General features: G+C 35.6%; 2 protein-coding genes across 2 annotated transcripts; one reads left to right on the top strand and one right to left on the bottom strand.

Annotated features, from left to right (window-relative positions):
- The first annotated feature begins 9,541 nt into the window (after window positions 1-9,541).
- On the top strand, window positions 9,542-16,496 carry LOC141599576 (serine/threonine-protein kinase BSK1-like). The gene is made up of 9 exons (XM_074419642.1): window positions 9,542-10,245; window positions 10,647-10,782; window positions 11,636-11,769; window positions 11,891-11,996; window positions 13,189-13,274; window positions 13,795-13,983; window positions 14,847-15,011; window positions 15,092-15,205; window positions 15,964-16,496. Exons 1-9 carry the CDS (start codon window positions 9,925-9,927, stop codon window positions 16,213-16,215), a joined length of 1,503 nt encoding a protein of 500 aa, XP_074275743.1. The 5' UTR covers window positions 9,542-9,924; the 3' UTR covers window positions 16,216-16,496.
- Window positions 16,497-17,977: 1,481 nt separating this feature from the next.
- LOC141599575 (NAC domain-containing protein 6) lies at window positions 17,978-19,844 on the bottom strand. Its single transcript, XM_074419641.1, has 3 exons — window positions 19,592-19,844; window positions 19,073-19,341; window positions 17,978-18,734 (listed from the first exon to the last, which is right to left on the bottom strand). Exons 1-3 carry the CDS (start codon window positions 19,755-19,757, stop codon window positions 18,261-18,263), a joined length of 909 nt encoding a protein of 302 aa, XP_074275742.1. The 5' UTR covers window positions 19,758-19,844; the 3' UTR covers window positions 17,978-18,260.
- Window positions 19,845-21,618: the final 1,774 nt, after the last annotated feature.

The following is a 21,618-nucleotide window of genomic DNA, read 5'->3' as shown; positions in this document are numbered from 1 at the left end:
GGACCCGCCACCGATGGGGGACCGCAGCCGTTCCCACCTAAGCCCCGCTCATCATACGAGCGATAACCCTGTCCCATTAATGTGCACATCCCCTTCCGTGGCGGGTTCCACGAAGGGCGAAACTAGGGCGTGAAGTCACTCCCGCAAGTGACCCCACTCAGCCGAGAACGCATCTCGAGAACCATCAACAAAGAATCACAACCACAAACACAACACAATCATCATATCAAACAACTAACTACAAAGACACCTCACCAATATCCCATTATGGGACTAATACGAGTAGGAAATCCTACCCGGAAAGCACAACAAGCGACGGTATCTACAAATTTTGTATCAAAACGCCTCTTCTACGAATCCTCCTCCTATCATATAACACATATAGGCTATACATCACATACTACGCACAAAAACCCCCAATCCCTAAATTAGGGTTTAACCAAACTTAGCAAAACATTATAAAAATTATATTAAAAGCTTACCCTCGACGCAAGGAACTCAACGATACGAACTACGACACGAACTGACCGTCTGAACTCCGGGAATTGCTAAGAATGCGATTAGGAAGATGAACTGGCTGCTTTCTCTCTTAAACAGGGTTTTAGGTTTTGTAAAAGTGATTTAAAACAATGACGATTATGTTTAAATACCTTAATCGCATAATTAACAAAACCCGAGAAAAACTCCCCGTAAAACCGGACACTCGATCGAGTACCCAAGGTACTCGATCGAGTACCCCCTTACTCGATCGAGTACCCCAGCTACTCGATCGAGTACCCAACAGGTCAAAAACTATTTTATTTCGCAACTTGCCCTTACTCGACAGAGTAAGGGCTACTCGACAGAGTACCCCAAGACTTATAAATACGGAGTATTACATTTCGACTCTCATACAGCGAAGGCAGTTATTACTATGGAACCACCTTTGCTTGGTATAGATGATTTCCTTTATTGGAAGTTTACGGAAGACGGGGTTTATACTGTTAAATCTGGTTACCTTTTCCTCTTGTCACAGTCTACTCCACACGATTCCTTACCACTTTCATGTGCCTTCCCCTGGCAATGCATCTGGCGGATTCGTGCTTCTACTAAATTCTCTCTGTTACTGTGGCAGCTTGCACACAACATATTACCCACCTCAGTTAATCTGGGTTCTCGGGGAGTCAATGTTGACCCTGACTGTCATTTTTGTCAATCTTCTCCTGAGACTGCTGAACATTTGTTTCAATCCTACACAGTGGCACAACACGTTTGGAAATATTCTCCCCTTGGTATTAATTCCATTGCGAATCCTAATATTTCTTTTACGCAATGGTTAGCGGATTTTGTGTCCTATCTCTACCATCCTTTGTCTAGTACTAATTTTAATTACTTCACTTCTGCTGTATCTTACAAGCAATCTGGGTTGTTCGAAATTCCGTGGTCTTCTAGGATGGGCCGGTGGAGCCGTCGCGCATCTGTCACCTGGCATCCCTCCTTGTTTGCCAGCATAGTCAACTCCCCGCGGCCTGGTCATCTTTGATCCCTACTTCTTCCTTGATCCACCTTCCTCCTCAATCGGTTCAACCTTTACTTAATTTACAGAGTACGACCGTCGTTCTCCGTCTCTGTGTTCGAAAGTCATCTTATCAGCATTGTTTCTTTTGCTCCCTGTTGGACTCTTTATCTAGCTCAGCTACTTTAGCTTCTCTTCGAGCCCAGACACCTTTTGCAGCTTCTACTCGAGCTTTACTGATGGTTATGAGCTATGCTCGCTCCCCGGGGTACTTCTCTGTTTCTTTCCAGGTCTCTTGTCGAAAATTATCCTCCGTTCTGGCAATGTCACTGTCAGTACCAATTTGTATCCGGAATTCCTTGTAGGAAATCTGTAATTTGCCTTTTCTATTTCCTCATTGGTCTGTAAGTCTCTCAATTGGCTAACTTCATTGTATTTGTTTTTCGTTTTAATATAATGGGGTTATTATTGTAAAAAAAAAAAAAAAAAAAAAAAACCTGTAAACATAATAAACAAGAATTTAACAACTAAACTAGTTTTGGAGCCCGTGAAAATCACGGGATCGTTAATAATTGACTGTGTTTAAGTGTTTAATTTGTGAATAAATTACATGAAGAAGTCCATCTCTCTCAATCATTTGTTTAATTTTAATTAAAAAACCATTCACAAATAATTTTAAAAAAGGTAAATAAATGAACACGACTAAGGGAGCGGTATTTTAAAACAAAAGTTTAATACACTTCAAATTTTTTATTCGAGATGATAGGCAAGCCAAAATGTGAATAGTTTGGTTGTTTTGAAGCGAGGACACAGTCCGTCAAGTTGAATTTCCGGGTACTTGTGGTCTTATGGACAATCTTGACGCCATAGAAGTATTGGAACATGAATTTGCGCTCCATTGTTGTGCCCTTTTTTCAAAGGATTTAAAAATATGAGTACAAGTTGCTACCAATAAAACATAACATTAAAAGAAGTCACCCTTCCATATATGAATAAATTGCATTGAAATTTATTTTCTACTCCATATGCAGTTAAAAACCTCATAACTTCGAAATATAAAGCGTGATTACTTTTCATTCATTATCCTTTCTTTCTCTACAAAAATATAACCTTCTTATTACTTCACTTATACTAAGTACACATACAGTGATACAGATATAAGAATTTAAATAAATACTCCCGTCAAAATCCTAAAACTCGTACAATATGGATAATTATGCTAGTCTCGTAAAAATATTTCTTATTGGGTATGCAAAATAATTACGCGACGTTCAAAGCACATCTATGTTAGGATAGCATTAACATATACATACCTCCTACAATAACATTATTAATTAAATTATCAATTTAATTAATTGAATTAATTGAATTGGCACCTCCATAAAGATGAGAGAAAACTAAAAAGTTTATTTACATTTACATTCTTTTGTCACATTAAAATTTGTCATTTTATGTACCATTTAATTAGATTGCTTGTATATATTTATTTATAGATAAGTGAATTAAATCAATGCCATATAATAATGAATTAAAAATTCCATGTCACAATAAAATTTGTCATGTCACATTTAAATTTGTTATTTTTGGAATTCAGTAGAGGAGAGACTTTTGATGTCCATGAACATTAACTCATAATCAAGAACATTAAAATGCTAATTAAAGGAGGAAGTTGATCGTTTTTATAAGTAATGCTTGGCAAGTGAAGGGACACGAACTTTATTTTGTAAGAAATTAGAGAAAACTACCAAAATGTATGAAATCAATATACTACTCTAGTTAGGATTAATGATGTCTTTTGATTTTCTTTATTTGTATGTTACAAGATATATAATGATATTTTCGTAAGAACTTTTAGTAATCATTCATTTTTTTTAAAGAATTAAATAAGTACCATGTCACAATAAACTATTTTCATGTCACTATATATTACTGCCATATCACAATAAATTTGTCATGTCACATTATTTCAAGTAGCTACATGAACAAAAAGAAAAGGAAAAAGGAGACACAAAATTCTAATAAAATATTCTAAATTACAGAGAGAACTAAAAAAACTGACTTTTGTAAGGACGGGTAATATTGGTTTGGACAACCTAGTATCAAATAAGAGAATATGAATTGGTATTTGGATGAGATTTTGTAGAAAGAAAATCAATGACTCTCAATTTTCTCGTTTGAGTTGCTAATGATTTTTCAATTGCCTCTTTAATTAATGATTCTTCAATTGTCTCTTTAATTAATGATTCTTCAATTATCTCTTTATTATTTGACCATTGCTTTGATCGACTTAAAGATTATAGAATATGAATGGTTGTTTTCAGCAACAAACATTGCAACTTACCTCTTTATTGCTTGAATGGAGATATTGTTTTTATTATCATTTTGGTGCATTTTAAAGTACTTGGCCCTATGTTTATCTTGAAAAGAAACGGTCGTGAACTTTTATGTGAGCAACTTTAACAACTATTCCAAATAATTTCAAGGAAAGGCTACATATATTTAAAATATCACATTTTGTATTCTAATAATATACTTCGTAGTATATATAAGATTAGATTTGGGACAAAAAGTAAGAGAGTAAAGAAAGGATCAAAACTTTATAGGTGAACTCTAATAACTATTATTAGTAGTATAAGATGAGCAAAACTAATTACACATTTCTCAGATTCATGTAATAAATAGAGATTTATGCATATACGACTCCAAACATAGCTTCTTCATATTCAATCATTCATCAAAAATTATAATCAAAACTATCCTATTATACTTGATACGAAATATTAGTCTTTCCTAATTCATGAGAAAATAAAATATAAAAAAATCGTTCAAAAAAAATATTTATCCAAAAAATATTGTGAGTTACAGAGTAGTGTATTTGATGGAAAACAAAAAAAATGATTTAAAAGCTTGAAAGCATTGGAATTGGAATAATGAATTGAAAAATAAGAATCAGTTTCTAACTAATTACTAATCATGCATAATATTTATTATGCATATTATAACACTATGATAAGATCAAATTGACATATGTGCATCATACTTTAACAGTTTGTCTAAGCAATTTGATTTGTAACCTGTTTGACAAAATAAAAATAGAACATAAGTGTTACAAAGGAGACTAAAGTGTAGGAGAGAGTGAAGGACGATAATGTAACAACATGTCAACAACTTATTAAAGATTTTTGTTACTATTCGATATTTCAAATACACCATTGTAGAAAAAAGAAAAACCGACAAAAATGAATGAGTCATCCAAACCAAGAAAAAAATTGTAAAGAAGATGCATAGCCATTATTTCCAATCTCGTGCATTGTTATTGATATGTGAGTATGTCATCCATCTATAATATTAATATAAACAAGCAAAAAAAATAACTAATAAAATTCTAATTAATTCAAAACATAATAAAAATAAAAAGTGAAACAATTAATTTAGTTCTCTATGTATACTTTACCTTCCAATTTTTTTAATAAAGTTGAAAATTCATTCTCCTGCAAGGCTGCAATATTAATATAAACACAAAAAATAAATAATAAGATTCTAATTAATTCAAAACATAATAAAAATAAAAAGCAAAATAATTAATTTAATTCTTTAGCTATACGTTACCTACCAATTTTTGAATAAAGTTGGAAATTCATTCTCCTGCAATATTAATACAAACACAAAAAATAATAACAAATTAATACAAATACAAAATATAAGAAAAAAAACGAAACAATTAATTTAATTTTCTATGTATAATTTAGGTGCTAGTTTTTTGAATAAAATTGAAAATTAGGGTGAACATAATAGTTATATATATGAAAAATTCTATTACTAATTCTCTCAAAATTTTAAGAATGAAAGGAAAATAAAAAATATTGTACATAAATACGGAGTATATATCGTAATCATGAAAAGAAAGTTAAAAGGTCATTTCATTAAATAAATGAATAATGGTTAAATAAATAAGGTAAATAAATAACAAAAATTATGAGAGGAGATCAATGGTTTACAATTTTTTTTATACCTTATATTTTTTTTATTTTTTTGAACTTATATTTTTTAATTTTCTTAAATTGGTAATCCATGTCATTTTTTTTTTGCCATGTCACATTAAAAATTGTCACGTCACAATTAAACTTGCCATGTCATATTTTTAGGCTAGCCTTTTAATAAGATTTTATAGATAAAAATAAAAGGCGAAATAATTAATTTAGTTCTTTAGCTATACCTTACCTACCAATTTTTTTGAAGAGAGTTGGAAATTCATTCTCCTGCAATGTTAATACAAACACAAAAAAATAATAACAAATTAATATAAAACATAAGAAAAATAAAAAACGAAATAATTAATTTACTTTTTTATGTATACTTTAGGTGCAATTTTTTTGAATAAAATTTAATATTAGGGTGAATATAATAGTTATATATATGAAAAACTTTATTACTAATTCTCTCAAAATTTTATGAATTAAAGGAAAATAAAAAATATGGTACATAAATACGGAGTATATATAGTAATGATGAAAGGAAAGTTAAAAGGTCATTTCATTAAATAAAGGAAATAATGATTAAATAAATAAGGTAAATAAATAACAAAAATTATGAGAGGAGATCGATGGTTTACAATCTTTTTTTTTTTCTTTCTTTTTTGTGTTTATACCTTGTATTTTCTAATTTTTTAACTTATATTTTTTAATTTTCTTAAATTGGTAATCCATGTCACTTTTTTTTGCCATGTCACATTAAAAGTTGTCACGTCACAATTAAACTTGCCATGTCACATTTTTAGGTTAGTCTTTTAATAAGATTTTATAGATAGAGCGTACAATTAAGCGAAGACATCTTTTTTTTCGTGTCATCGGTTTTAAGAACCTCATAAATTGTCCTATTTAAGACAGCTCTGCCAATGACCTAGTGAATTAATAGAACAATTAAAGACAAATCTTTTTTCTCTCTAAAAACGAGACTACATGAGTTGAAGTTAATATTAAGCCCTTTATAACTTCATCACAAATTATAGAGTAAGACGGTCTTATACGATGAGATAATCCATTTCGTAAAGTATAATAGAAAAAAATCCGTCTCACAGTGTAGGCAATAAGTAATGTTACTTCATGGCCTTTGGTTTAAAAAGTTTTCAGAATCCCCTAATAGACGGCTGTGCCATCAAATGAATCCACTGAATTTATCATTGTCGATTCTAAACACAATAATTGGTTGCTCATTGAATCATAATCAATTGACATTTGATTTGTGGCACATGTGTATGTAGTACAACATCCCATGCTCGTTGCTGCCCTTTTCTTGACATTAAAGGAAGACAAGGATACTAAATTCATATGAATTGGTAATTATTCCATAGCCAGCCTGCAAAAGCAAGGGAATATATACATCACTTTCTTTAATATTAAGTGTTTCTTATTGTTCACCTATTTTATATTTAACATTTAAACATGGGTAAAATGTTTGCTTTTTGTAATTACATTTTATGTGCAAATTGACCATCTACTTGCATTTTGATGTGCTTCTCAAGTTCTCATTCAATGACAATAACGATAATTGTACCGATGAACACTTAAATCAACTGATAAAAGATTATTTTAACTTAATCAGAGGTCTCGTGTTCGAACCCTGAGAATATATCAGTGTTATGAATTGTACCACAATTCCCAATCCAATATACACCCTTAGGTACAGCTGAAGACCTGTTTCGAAAGAATATATACCGCTTGTCACTAGGAGTGTAAGATGCATCAACAGTGTGATTACATTAATTCTTGGAGAATCCAATGATGATTATCAAGGATAATTTAGCCGCAAATCATGATAGTTGGCCCACTATGTTAAAGGAATGAAATGCTTCATAATAGTATAATCCATTGCGGTTATTGATTTATCTTTCTATATTTAGACATTCACATAATTTATTGTCTATTTGTCACTTAATAACATTTATAAATGGTTCTCTTCCCTTTTTTTATTCTTTGTGTCAAAATCAAAAAGTAAACAAATGACCAAAATGGAGCGGAGGAGTAAATCTATAGAAAAGATCATTTGACATGTATGCTTTGGATCACCCACTTCACTATCATTTTCCTAGTAACTCACTTGGTTCCATACTTCCATGGTATGGTCGCGCTCCACGTCTTCATCATGGTTTCTGGCTAATTGCTATTGTAGTTTGTGTACGACCATACGAATAGTATTTTGTTGAGTTTCCTTAAAAAAAAAATGAATTATTTTGTAGAGACTATACACTGATAGTTGAAACGTATATGGGTGTAAACTATTGAATTTTGTATTGGATTTGTAAACTTGCTTGCAAACCTGTGACTTAATATCTATTCTTTTAGACTTAATTTCAGCCCATTTCAGTTCAGTTCAGTTCAGTTCAGTTCAGCTCTCTTCAGTTCAGCTTCATTCGGTTCAGTTTAATTCAGTTCAGCTCTTCTCTTCACAAATTAACTCTTTACTTTAATTCGGTTCAGTTCAGTTCAGATCCATTAAGTTCTGTTAAGACGATTTCAGTCCAAAATAGCATGGCCATATACATATTACCAAAATACAATATCACAAAATCTCATTGAAGACGGCACGTATCCGTCATTTTGGAGTGACGGATACCATTTCCTCTCACAAATGACCCAAATAGAGGAGAGAGGGAAGCACATGGGGGTTCCCCCACCTTGTCCCCCCTATTCGTTTTGTGAGTGGCATTACCCGTCACTTGCTCCGACCCGTCTTCAGTAAGACTAACTAATACAATATAAACATAACATCCGAATACACATCCCAAACAAAATGGCAATCAATTTCAATATGTTTAGAGCGTGGAGCGCGTGGATCCGGCCTAGATTCAAGCAGCGATGACTTAATTGTTTTTGACCCAAAATAATTTGGCGTCGTATGTGAAAAACGCTTACATAAAACCCCAAAATAGATCATCTTCAAAAATGCCTCATTCCAAAGACGCCAGAGAGGGACATTCTCGTCGCGCAAGGCATTCTCAAAATCCTGCGCGGTTAGGATCATCGGTAATCCGGTCAACCAGCCAACCATTCGTTCAAACAGTGGTGCCTAACATGGCGCAACCTCGCCAAACCAAGGATGCCCGACTGGAAGATAGAACAAAATACATTCTTTCTAAAACAAATATCGCTATTAGATAAATCCACTTATGTATGCCCTTTATAATACCGTTGTTTATTCATACAACCTATGTGAGGGGATCTATAGATTTGACACAGTTATGAAAGAGATCAATCTTGCCCGATCTAACAAATTGTACTTAATGAATCAACATTCGTTGCACCATCATATGATTCATATCAATAAACATAAGGACGTTGATCGTCCACATAATTATTTAACCTCTCAAAAAGAGTGATGAATTGCTTATTGTGTAGACATGTCATACCTTCTAATTAGTGTTGAATGAGCGCGCACTATGTCATAGATAAGAATCAAACTTCTAACTTTACTGTTGGTGTAAATAAGCTCTTATCACTTGAGTCAACTCTTATTCTTACAAACTTACAACAATATAAAATGTAATCTATGCCTTTTGACTAGACATGGCAAAATTGACCCGAGTCGAATAATTCGACCCGGCACCCGAACTTGACCTGACCCAGACCTTACCCGAACTTTTATCGTTACAAACTGATTATTATCCACAAATAACTTGATAATAGACCCTAAAATGACCTGACCCGAAGTCTGCATACCGAAATTAACCTGACCCGAACCCAATCCGGTTGACCGTTTGCCAAGTCTACTTTTGACGTGCTCTTCACATTATTGGATACTTCGTACAATATAAGAAATTAAGATGTAGAATTCAACATTTAACCGGACATATTATCTAAGACCTCTGTTTTAATCACTAAACTAAAACTTTTTCGTCCAACCATACCAATTTCTCCCATCTCTCACTCTAAGCCACTCCCTAATGTGAATTAATCTTTACAAAACTTGTTCTATTTAATGATATCTAATTATATAACCCATATTAACTTAAAAATAAATATAGTCTATGTTAGAAAAGACTTGATCATTATCTAAATACATTGGTCATAATCACTAAACAAAGACGTATTTAGTATCGCATTTTATACCGACTACCGACCAAAAAATATGAAATTAGTGGCATCTCTTTCGCTTAAGTCACTAGGCCAGGCCATCTCCACAATGTGAATGAATGAATATGCACACGGTTGGGTGGAAACACAACCCCAAATCCCCAATTACTTTTTCACAACTTTTCTTCCATTTCTCATTTTTTTCATTTCTCTCTCCCCTCTGATTGAACTACTTTGCCTGTTTTGCCAGAACTCAAATTATAAACCAACTTCAACACCTTTTTCCCTCTGACAACAAAACCCATCAACACAAACAATCCCAACAATTTAACTAAATAAATAAAATCAATTATAACCGTAATGGGTTGTTGTCAATCATCAACCCTTGTTCCTGAAAAACAACAACAACAGCAACAACCTGCAACACTACCAACAACAACAACAGCAACAGCAACAACAACTGTTAGTAGTAGTGGTGGTGTTGTTTGTGTTCCTGGTTTTGCTGAGTTTTCTTATTCAGACTTGAAAGCAGCAACAAGTAACTTTAGTACTGAGTTTATTGTTTCTGAAAGTGGTGAAAAAGCTCCTAATCTTGTTTATAAAGGAAGGTTGAAAAATCAACTTTGGATTGCTGTTAAAAAGTTTACTAAATTAGCTTGGCCTGATCCTAAACAATTTGCGGTAATACTTACTATTCTTATCATTTTCCTGTTTTTTTTTTTGTGTTAAAGTTTACATTTTTTTGGGTTGTTTTTGTATAAAGTTGGTAACTTTGTCGGTGCTTATTTGTCTGTACATTGTTTGATAGTGTTTTATGGAAAATTTTGTATCTGGGTTTTGGTTGGTTAAGGGTTTAATACAATTTTTAATTCCATTTTTGGTAACATTTTTAACTTGGGTTGTTGTTCAAGTTGTGCATTTTGGACCTTTTTTACGGGCAATGAGATAGCGTCATCTGGTGGTACTGAAACTCAAACTGTCATTGGTTGATGCTATAATTGCTTAAGGAAATGTTTATGGTACTTTAATGATTGTTGTTGTTTTTGATAATTTGTGTGATTTATTGGTTTGTTGATGTGTAGGAGGAGGCTTGGGGAGTTGGAAAATTGAGACATCAAAGGCTTGCAAATTTGATTGGATATTGCTGTGATGGTGACGAGAGATTACTGGTTGCTGAATATATGCCTAATGATACTCTTGCCAAGCATTTGTTTCACTGTATTGTCTTCTTTTCATCATTTTTGTACCATTCATGTTGGCGAACTTCTATTTCGAGATATCCTATATCATGTGCATTTTAGATTATGCAAATCTTTGATGTTTTGGGAAGAATGGAAGATCTGTTGAGGAAAGAAGAATAGTGTAATAATGACACAAGTGCTAAACTGATGTTTATGGGCAAACATGTTTTTTTGCCCATTTTGGGCTTCTATTGATGTGAGGCAAACTCATTGTAGTGGTCCTAAGTGTTGTGGATAAAGGAGGTAAATTTAAAGTGGATTTCATTTTATGGATGCTAATACATTTATGGAGATATGACTTGTGTCTTCTTTGTTTGGCACTTGCTCTTAATTCTCATCAATTTAGTCATGGTATCGGTAGGTATATATAGTATTTTTCTGTATACTACTTCCTTTCCGTAGCTGGTGGTCACAATTCTGCAATGCATTTCGTGTAAGTGTAAATATTTGGTGCCTTAAATGCGGACCATGTTGCATTTTTATCTATGTAAAGGTTTGATTTATGACAAATGAGATTGGTGGTCACAGCATTTTGACGGCATTTGCAGTCGTATTAAGAAGAGACTGTAACCAAACTTGTGCCAGTTTTGATTTGGAAACTGGTTTTGTTTGTCGACCCCATTGCAGAAGAGATAAATCATAAATCTCTTGTAATATTTTCGTCGATGCATTCAGTGTGGAAAATATGCAATTTATAACTTGTAACTATCTTTTATAGTTCCAATAATAATTTCTTGAAGTGTTTAAAAATCCAAATATATGTCAAGTTGAAAATTGTTTCTCGTTTTGGTTTCTATCTTACAATCTGAGACTCTCTTTTTGGTTCCCAGGGGAAAAGCAAACGATTGAGTGGGCGATGCGACTTAGAGTATCTCTTCATGTTGCTGAAGCCTTAGATTACTGCAGTTCTGAAGGACGCCCATTGTACCATGATCTAAATGCTTACAGGGTTCTCTTTGATGAGGTGCGACCATATTCCTCGACAATTCTCTTTTAGTATTTCGATTTCTAGTGCTTTAATGTTGAAAATGTTCTAAAATCAACACATTTTCGACATTCTGTGATCTTTATTGTGCCTGCTGTAGAATGGTGATCCTAGACTTTCATGTTTTGGATTAATGAAAAACAGCAGGGATGGAAAAAGTTACAGCACCAATCTTGCCTATACTCCACCTGAGTATCTTAGAAATGGTACTCTACTTTATCCTGGTTAATGTCTTTATCTCTACACGAGCATTCCATGATTCCACCCTTGAGCCTGTTGAGCATCTCTTATTTTATTGTTAGTTTTTTTTTGAGAATTGTCATTTACTCTCGTACACGGCTGCTTAGAAGCTCCATTAACCTTCCCGATCATTCATTTGCCCTCTTGTGATATAAGTGCATGTGGATTTGACAGTTCTACTTAAGCTCTACAAAGTGATAGAACAGACAGTAATTTCCTCGATCTCATTTATATTGTCCCCTTGGCTATGATAGTCAGCATTGACCGTAATTTTCTCATAGCATATAATAGTCACAATTTATTTAAAATGACAATATGAAAATCGTTATTTCGATAAATCTAACGTGCCAACCTTAAATTATACTTGGAGTGATTGACCATCAAAATCGAAGGGGGACAATATAAATGAAATGTAGGGAAGTACTACTCAGCTAGGGAAGTAGGCAACACATTCAGGTTTGTCCAACTGTCTAACAACAAGAGCCATGTAGGGCAGTACCTAACTTTCTGCTTGGTCATAAAATGGTGTGAATTGTTGTTCATAATGGCCTGCATGTAGGCCATTGATGAATGATGATATTTTCGAGACGGGCTGGGCTTTCTTGGTCGATAGTCTTATAACAAGTCTTTAAATTCAATTAGTGTTGATATTATATATGCTATGGCTTGACCGAATTACAGTTGCTAACTTGTGCAGCCCATACCTCATACTTATGTGATGCAGTCTGTATATGTCCTCCTGTCTGATCAACTGTCAGACGAAAATTCATTCGTCATGTGTCAATTGTCTTTGTTCCTTTGGACAGGATATACTTGACCACATTATATTAATATATAAGCATGCCTAAGCAGCATACATATGCTGCAGTTGAATCATTAGTGTGTCCTATAATCTCCACATGTTATACCTGGGACCCGATCATCAATTAATTTCCTAAAAAATGGTTTTGTTTTAAAATTATGTCAGACCCATTGAATTATAGAGCCTAGTTATATAACCATTAACCCATAACTCAATGAATAACTACCATGTGAGAATTTTGTTCCTAACCGTATTGCATTGTAGTCTGAATAGTGTGCTGCCAATGCCATTCTCTTGTGTGATTTTTGTGCTTTTGGATTGTTTTGCATCTGAGTTTTCTTTTTTATGTGTTTCAGGGAAAGTTACTCCTGAAAGTGTTATTTATAGCTTTGGCACAATTCTGTTGGATTTGTTGAGCGGAAAACATATACCACCGAGTCATGTAAGTGTAATGTGGTTCCATGGGACAACTAATATTTGTACTACTGATGATCAGGACACAACTTGGTTAGAGGAAAAAACTTTAGAAAACAGTTTAAGGAATTAAAAGATTTCCTTAATGAACTCTGGTTATGATCATCATTTAGTTGATGATTGTGCAGACATGACATTTCATAGTTTGCCACTACCACATTTTGTGCAAAGAATGAAATCGTTTTTGTGAATCGATAATCAAATGGCCAATTATCGATTCATCGCCATCTATAATAAACTATAAATTTGCAATAATGACGAACAACCTAGAACATCTTACAGTTCTACTACTAAACTACAAATATTGTCATCTAGATTGCTAAACTTTGCTCAGGAGTCAGGACTAGATGAGAATTTTATACTGATTATATTATATAGAAGTACTAGTTGATTATGATTAGATATAACTAGGTAAACATTTCAATGTTGTGTTTTATTCTATGGTTAATGGTCGTAATGTGCTGACCATTTTTAATGTGCTTGTGCAGGCGCTTGACATGATACGCGGTAAAAATATAACCCTCTTAATGGATTCCCATCTGGAGGGCAAATTCTCGACTGAGGAAGCTACTGTGGTTGTTAACCTTGCTTCTCAATGTTTGCAATATGAACCTAGAGAGCGGCCAAACACCAAGGATCTTGTCTCAACACTTGCTCAATTCAATACGAACACAGATGTAAAGGGTCACTCTTTGCATTTTCCTTGATGGCTTGTTAATTACTCTTAGTAAATTTTTTTCTTTTTTTCCAAGTTCAGATGGAAACTTGGCAAATGAGTCATTTGGGTAGGGGTCAGTTTGGTGTGCTTGCATCCAGGTTTGGGTAGGGGTCAGTTAGGTTGTGCATGCATTCAGGTTTAGGTTGGGGGATTTCGAGTTTGTATATATTTTGAGTGTGATCACTGAAGTGTGAGTTGTAGTAAAGTTCAGGACGATGCGGTCGGGTCTATTCAGAATTTGGGCCATGTTCAGCGTATTCTGTTTGGATAAAGGCGGGTCAATTTGGGCCGGACAGTTTTGCCAAGTCTTGTTACGAGGACCCTCTGACCTTGGTAAACCAGACCCTCCTCAGATCATCAACCCAGCTCAACATCAATGGCGAGACAGTTACTAGAAGGGTGGAGGGAAATGGAGGGGGATATATTCTCAGAAGGATTCATTTCCCCCTCTCCAAGCCAAATAAAATCCCGTCATCATAGGAAATAGTTGGAGGGAAATTGTCTCCAAACACACATACCTTTCTCCCCCTCCCCTCCCTTTCTCTCCTGTTTTGCTATCCAAACAAGTCCAAGGGTACTCATGGGTGTGACTATCTAAGAATGGCCGTTATAACCCATTATATGTTAGGTAAAGTGGTGTTTATAGTGATGGTACTGTTTTTTTTATTGTTTTCCTCTTGGCCATTTGAGTAGCTGTTGATGTTGTTATCCAAGTTCTAACATTGTCGAGCTATAAATAGTTTGTCTTTTTTCACTCTTTCATATACAATTATGTCTGAACCTCCGTCATGAGTCATGACTGAGTTTTGTTTTGGCATTAAGGTCCCGTCGCATCTCATGCTTGGGATATCTAAACAAGAGGAAGCTCCGTCTACCCCACAACGGCCTCTGTCACCGATGGGTGAAGCATGCTCTAGGATGGACCTCACAGCAATACATCAGATATTGTTGACGACACACTACAAAGACGATGAGGGTACAAATGAGGTATCTCTCCTTTTTAGCTGATTTTGTTTTCCAAATTGCTTGCTGCAATGTGGTCTTACCAAAGTTTATGTTGGGGTCAGCTTTCTTTCCAAGAATGGACCCAACAAATGAGAGATATGTTGGATGCAAGGAAACGTGGCGACTCTGCTTTTAGGGACAAAGACTCTAAAACCGCTATTGACTGCTACTCTCAGGTGAGTACATATTATTGAATCATGCTTTCATGCTACTTACTGTGCATTCTACGAATCTACGGTTAGGGGTGGGGTTGGAGAAAATATCGGTATGAAATCTGAGCCTGAGAATCTAGAAATCAGTCCTTGTGATTAAATGTTGGTTGTTACTTGTTACGCCGCCACTGAAATTACAGTTCCTGGTCGAGAATTGATACCATGATTAAAGGTAAGTATAATATGGAACCCCGGTTTCAGTTTTATTGGCCTATTTGATTCGAGGATCAAACGATATCAACTTTGTCCCATATCGTCTAACATTAAGTCTTCTTAGAATATGGTAATCTGAATTATATTTGGCCAAGTTAATGGTGGAAGTCGATAACTTTGACACGACAAAATCGCATGGTGCCAAGAAAAATGAAACGGGGGTTGTATCAAATAAATGGCACAGCACGAGAATGTGGGCGACCCTTTTTTTGCCTAGCCTTTTGGTGTTTACCACTCCCCACACTCACCGAACGAAAGAAGATACAATGCTAGATAAGCTAAGTTTGGAAGATATGAAAATTGAAAATCTTATCTTGGTGTAAATGTGTAAGGTCTTGTCTCGTTAGGCAGGTGGGTTCGTGGTACTTGACATCAAAACTAGCGTGTGATTCCCTTTACTAAAAAACACAAAGATTAACACCGATTCCATGAGTTATTGAGGTGTAGAGTCGTAAGTTACAGGGAATTTTCTAAACGATTTCTTTTATTTCCTTGGGTGGCAATTATAGTTCATAGAAGTGGGGACGATGGTCTCTCCGACAGTTTATGCAAGGAGAAGCTTGTGCTATCTAATGAATGAGCAAGCAGATGCTGCCCTTCGAGATGCAATGCAAGCACAATGTGTGTACCCCGATTGGCCAACTGCCTTCTATATGCAATCGGTTGCCCTTGCTAAGCTTGATATGCAAAAAGATGCTGTTGACATGCTTAATGAAGCCGCTTCTCTTGAAGAAAAACGGCACAAAGGCGGGAGGAACTAATCTTAGATGAGATTGGAGATTAAATCATTGTGTTAGAAGGAAAGGAAAGGTCCATATTGATCTGAAAAAATTGTATCTTGTACACTATTATTTGTTTGATTGTGTGACCATTGAACTCTCTGGGGTATGATTAAAAAAAAAAAGATTGGAATATAGGGGGGAGATGAGAAAAGAAAGAAAGAAATGGTTCAAAATGTTCTTTCCCCGTTAATTTTGATGCGCCAAATTACTAATTTAAATGTCGAATATAATGTTCCGATTCTTGGCCCTTTGCCAGTTCATATAGCACCTCCATGAGAACCAAGAGTGACGTAAAATGGAATACCAAGACTGATACAATTTGAATGACCTGATTCCTGTTATCGAAACCGATGAAATTATTTGGCCTGAATATGACACGGAATAACTCAAAAACTTGCATATGGTTTTGCTTAGCCATGTAGCAAACCTTATAGTATGAGTGAGTTGACTCTGGTTGTGTCGTGCTCAAGTTGTAGTCAACTTTAAACGGGTTAATCCTCTTCTAGCCCGTACCAACTCAACCCAGATTTGTAAACGAGTTGTTTGTCCCATTTCTGACCCAACCTGATTAATCATTTATTTTTAGGGAATTGATATTTCCACCGTCAGTTCCTTTAATGCCAGGAAATTGATGGTGCAATTGAAAGATTCTTCACGTTCATTCACAAATAGAATGAGTGGCATTAACATATTAGGTCGTGGCATTATGCCAACCCTATTTCTAAAAGGTTTATTTTCAACCCAATTTGTGACACCTCACGTTAATTGAAGATACCCATTGATAAGTTTAAATGACTAGTACTTAAATGGGGTGAAAGTACAACTCATATGACATATCAACAAAGGCACTTTCTTTTTTGGAAGTCCATGATAAAAACTCTACAATTAAGCGTGTTTGCTGGGAAGTAGTCTTTGGATGAGTAACCTTTTGGAAAAATTTCCCGGATGAGCATGAGTGACGCCAAAATGCTCAGAAAAAGACTCGTGTTGATATGTGGGCCAAGTATACAGCATTGCAGCCTGTCGAGCTACCCTGAGTAACCACTCCCGACCCAAGGTTTGGGTCGGGGTGTTACACCCTCACTTGAAGAATGTAGCGTCCTTGGGCCTGAGAGCATAACCGCTACCCCATAATCCTCTCCCGCTAGGTGGATGATCACATTGGAGCATATAGAAAACTGACTCTAACGTATAACAATTTCCTCCAATCACCACATGGTCGTAGGGTTGCTCTGATACCAATTGTCACACCCTGACCCAAACCATCAGTCGGGAGCGGGTATTCACGGTAGCTTGCTAGACTGTGTACTTGGCCCACTTATCAACACGAGTCTTTTCCACCGCATTTTGGCATCACTCATGCGCATACTGGACCAAGAGATTACCCATGATAAGAACTCTACAGTTAAGCGAACTGTAACAACCAGGATTTCCCACAGTTAAGCCTAACCATGTTTATGCGTTCTCCACCTCTTTCAGAAACAATAACATTCACTTAGGTAGTAATAGGGATAAGTGATGAGCCTTGTGAGATGACGATGATGATTTTGCATTAATAATTTATTGTTTTGCTCAACAACCAATAGACAAGATAGGTGATGAGCCTTGTGAGACGAGTTTGATGATATATTGTTGTACAAACAACAGGACATGGGATACACGCATCATCTAGATCAAAACACTACCCACCTCGGAACAAAGGTGATAAAATCATACAAAGGAGAGGTAGGGAGGGGTCGAGGGGTAGGGAAACACCTCCCCAGTTGCATACAAGGCAAAAATGTACTTCATTTATAATAATTCAGTTTACACGATGAAGGATTACAACTATCTATTACTCTTACACTATGAAGAGGCATACTACCAAGGCCAAACTAATTACATAGAATCCACGATCACATGGTTTGTTCCGACTGAAATGTCCGAAGAATCAAAAGGGACAAATGGAACAAGCATAAATAACCCAATAATCACGGTAATTTAGTGTAAAACCGATCTAATAAGTAATAATTTGACATATAATATCACAAGAATTGAGAAATTAGTGTTGGGCTAGAGAAGTTCATCCAATTCTCAAGCCATGGGCTACATGATTGTAAGGAAAATGGGTCTTGTATCCAATAATCCAAGCCCAACTTAGGAACTTGAAGATCTTCTAAGCTATCTTTTCCAAATGGCCATTGTATAGTGTTAGAGGAACTAGCAACATTGCAATTGCTTGATATGGTAACCTCTTCAAAATTCTCTTCAATCTCTTCTATCTTTAAAGAAGCAATATGTTCATTTTTAGGCATAAATGTTGGTGGAAACAAGCCTTCTAATGGACCAAAGTCACCATTATTAATAGAGGTGGCTCCTCCATTTGATGACGAAAATGGCGATGTGGGACACGATGCAGCTGTTGCTGATTTCTCTTGCATTGCTTCTTCCATTGCTGCTCTTTGTTCAAGTTCTTTCATAGATGTTGCCTTCCTATATATCTTGCACAATACTATGTCCTGCATCAAATATTATCAATCTACATTATAATGTTGTTTTATGCCATAAATATTCGAGAAGACGTAAACATTTGAACCCTCTGTCACATATTCACTGACTGACTAATTGTATTAAGTAGTCCATTTTACGATATACTAAGGTCTCAGGATACAAAAAAGTCTCTCCCGTTCAACAAGTTCTTTACGTTTTTATTTTTTTATGAGGAGTATTTTAGTGAAACGTAAAGAATTGTTGAATGGGAGGGAGTATTTAGTAGAAGCATCATGGCTTCGACATGAATTATTATGCGTGAGACGATTTTAAAGAATTATATGCGATGTTGGAAATTGAATTATACCTTGTGGAGAACGCAGTGATCAGGGAAACGGTACTCATTCATGACCCAATCTGTTTTGGAACCTCTTGGTGCTCTACCTTCGTAAAACACTAGTGTCTTTTTCAACCCGATGACCCGTTTAGGCTCCGATAAACAAAAAATCTTTCGGTCAGAGCCTGTAGCCTTCCAATATCCGTGTTCCGTTGTGCGGTTAGGCTTTCCACCATTGCTCTGCTTCCTGTCTCTTGGGACAAAGAAATACCATTCTCTTTCTCCAATCTTGGCTAATCCTGCACATCATCAACATTTTATCAACATTACGTACATTAACAACGCACCAACTAGACAATGCATTGGTTAGGTCTAACAATAACAACATAATCACCCTAGTGTCTTGGTCATTTTATAATAATATAAGGTGATCACTTTTTAACATAAAATAATCACTTTAAAATGGCGACGGCATAAAAATGTTACTTTTTGTTCGTCACAACATACGACGGTCGCACATAATAACTACCAGTAGTGAACATAACAAACCTGGTAAATCCCATGGAGCATGCTTATAGATGTTGAGAAAACCAATGATATCAAGGTGCATTTTCGTCTCATCGGTCACGTTCTTAAGGTAAAAGCTTAAAAGCTCCTCTTCAGTTGGTTTGAATCGAAACCCGGGTAATTCGAAACTTGGCCCATTTATATCCATAATAATGTTTTTGTTATTTTATTTATTTTTTTATAATAAAAAGGTGATGGACATATGTTTGAAGTTATATATGAGATGAGATTGTGAATGTTGGGAGATTTGGGTTTAAATGTTTATATATAGGAAAGGGAACAAAGAAAGAAAAGTCTTGGAAAGATAGGACTTAAGAAGTGGGGTCAATTAAGGATTTGTAGAGGGGGCTCACACGGAGACGACTGACTTGTGGAAAAACATAACATACCACAAAATGGAGGACACTCGACATTTTTGTGTCTTTATGCTTGACTTTGTACGTAGTACTTGCTATCTTAGAGCATCCGCAAAGATGAGACTCCCCATATTTTCTCTTTCCTTTTCTTATTCGTCCACCTCATTTTCCACTAACTTTTCAATTTACCCTCCCCATTTCATAACTACATCTATACAACAATGAGGTTCCCCAATTCACACAAAAAAAATTTGGGAACCTCCCCAAAAGTAACACAAATTGCATTACTTTTCTTTTGGGGACCTTCCCTAAAAACAGTGGAGCCCCAAATATTGGGGAGGTTGGTGCAACAATGAGAAGCCCCATATGAGGAAAGAGAGTGTATATGGGGAGCTTGATTTCCACCTTTGCGGATGCTCTTATTGGAGGAAAGATGTGATTATTGTAGTAGTATGATATTGAGAATCATGAAATTATATGTCATAAGGTAAATCTTTCAATTTTTAAGAGAGCTTGCAAGGGAGAGGGGATCCATGCTGAACAGGATAAGGCTATGGGGGGTGGATTCCGTCTAAAAATTTCTGACTCGGATATGGAGGAGTCTTGTGCTTCCTCCCATGGACATGATGATGGCGGCTTTGCGGAGGTTGGCCTTTCTCAACCTCCTCTATCACCATGAGCGGTTTGATTTGGAAGTGTAGGGGTCTTAACAATGTGCTCGCCCCTAAAATTCCTAAACTTAGGGCACTTAATAATAATAAATATTATGATTTTCTTTTTCTAATTGAGACAAAATGTAAGGTAGCAAATAGCCAAATATAAGTAGTATGTTTCGATCCTTAGGCTTCGTTAAAACGGCCGGTGTTGATCCTTTGGGGACGGCCGGTGGACTATGGGTAGGGTGGAAAAAGGAGGCACTTATGAGTGTGGTGGAGTCATCTCCTAATTTTGTGATCCTTCTTGTTGAGAAATATAATGGCCTTCCTTTGTATCTTGTTTTGTTTTATGGTGCACCTCAACTTTGCTTACGATTCCCAATTTTACAACAACTCGAGGAAAGCTTAAGGAAACTAAAGTATCCTTTTCTAATTGTGGGTGATTTTAATTAAGTCGAGTATGCTTGTGATAAGCATAGTTCTAACTTAAGCCAAATTCCGGGAGCATACAAGTTTATCAATTGGAAAGTTAGGAATGAGTTATTGGATATTCCGTTTAAAGGGCCGCGGTTTACATGGTGCAATAATAGGCAAGGGAATAAAAGGGTTTATGAACGACTTGATAAGGCATTAGCGTCGAAAGATTGGTTCACTCTTTTCCCGGACACGGGTATTAAGCACTTTCCAATACAAATTTCTGACCATGCTCCTATTGAGGTTGATTTGAACCTTACAAAAAATTCAAATAAAAAGCCGTATAAACTGGACGCTTGGGCCCTGGACTACCCAGAATGTTCATCATGCATAAAGGAAACATGGTGCCTAAGGGATGTGGGTTCACCAGCCTTCCGTGTGATGAGAAAGCTATCAAGGGTGAGACAGTGTGTTAAAAAATGGACTTTAGATAAACGGGAGGAATGGTCGGGCAAGTGGGATGTTTTTGATACTAGGCTTGAGAAGGGTATGGAGGAGGTGATCAATGGTGGATCGGAAGAGG

The sequence above is a fragment of the Silene latifolia genome, chromosome 9 (genome assembly GCF_048544455.1).
Source record: "Silene latifolia isolate original U9 population chromosome 9, ASM4854445v1, whole genome shotgun sequence".
Taxonomy (NCBI): Eukaryota; Viridiplantae; Streptophyta; class Magnoliopsida; order Caryophyllales; family Caryophyllaceae; genus Silene; species Silene latifolia.
This window is presented reverse-complemented; position numbering and strand designations above follow the sequence as displayed.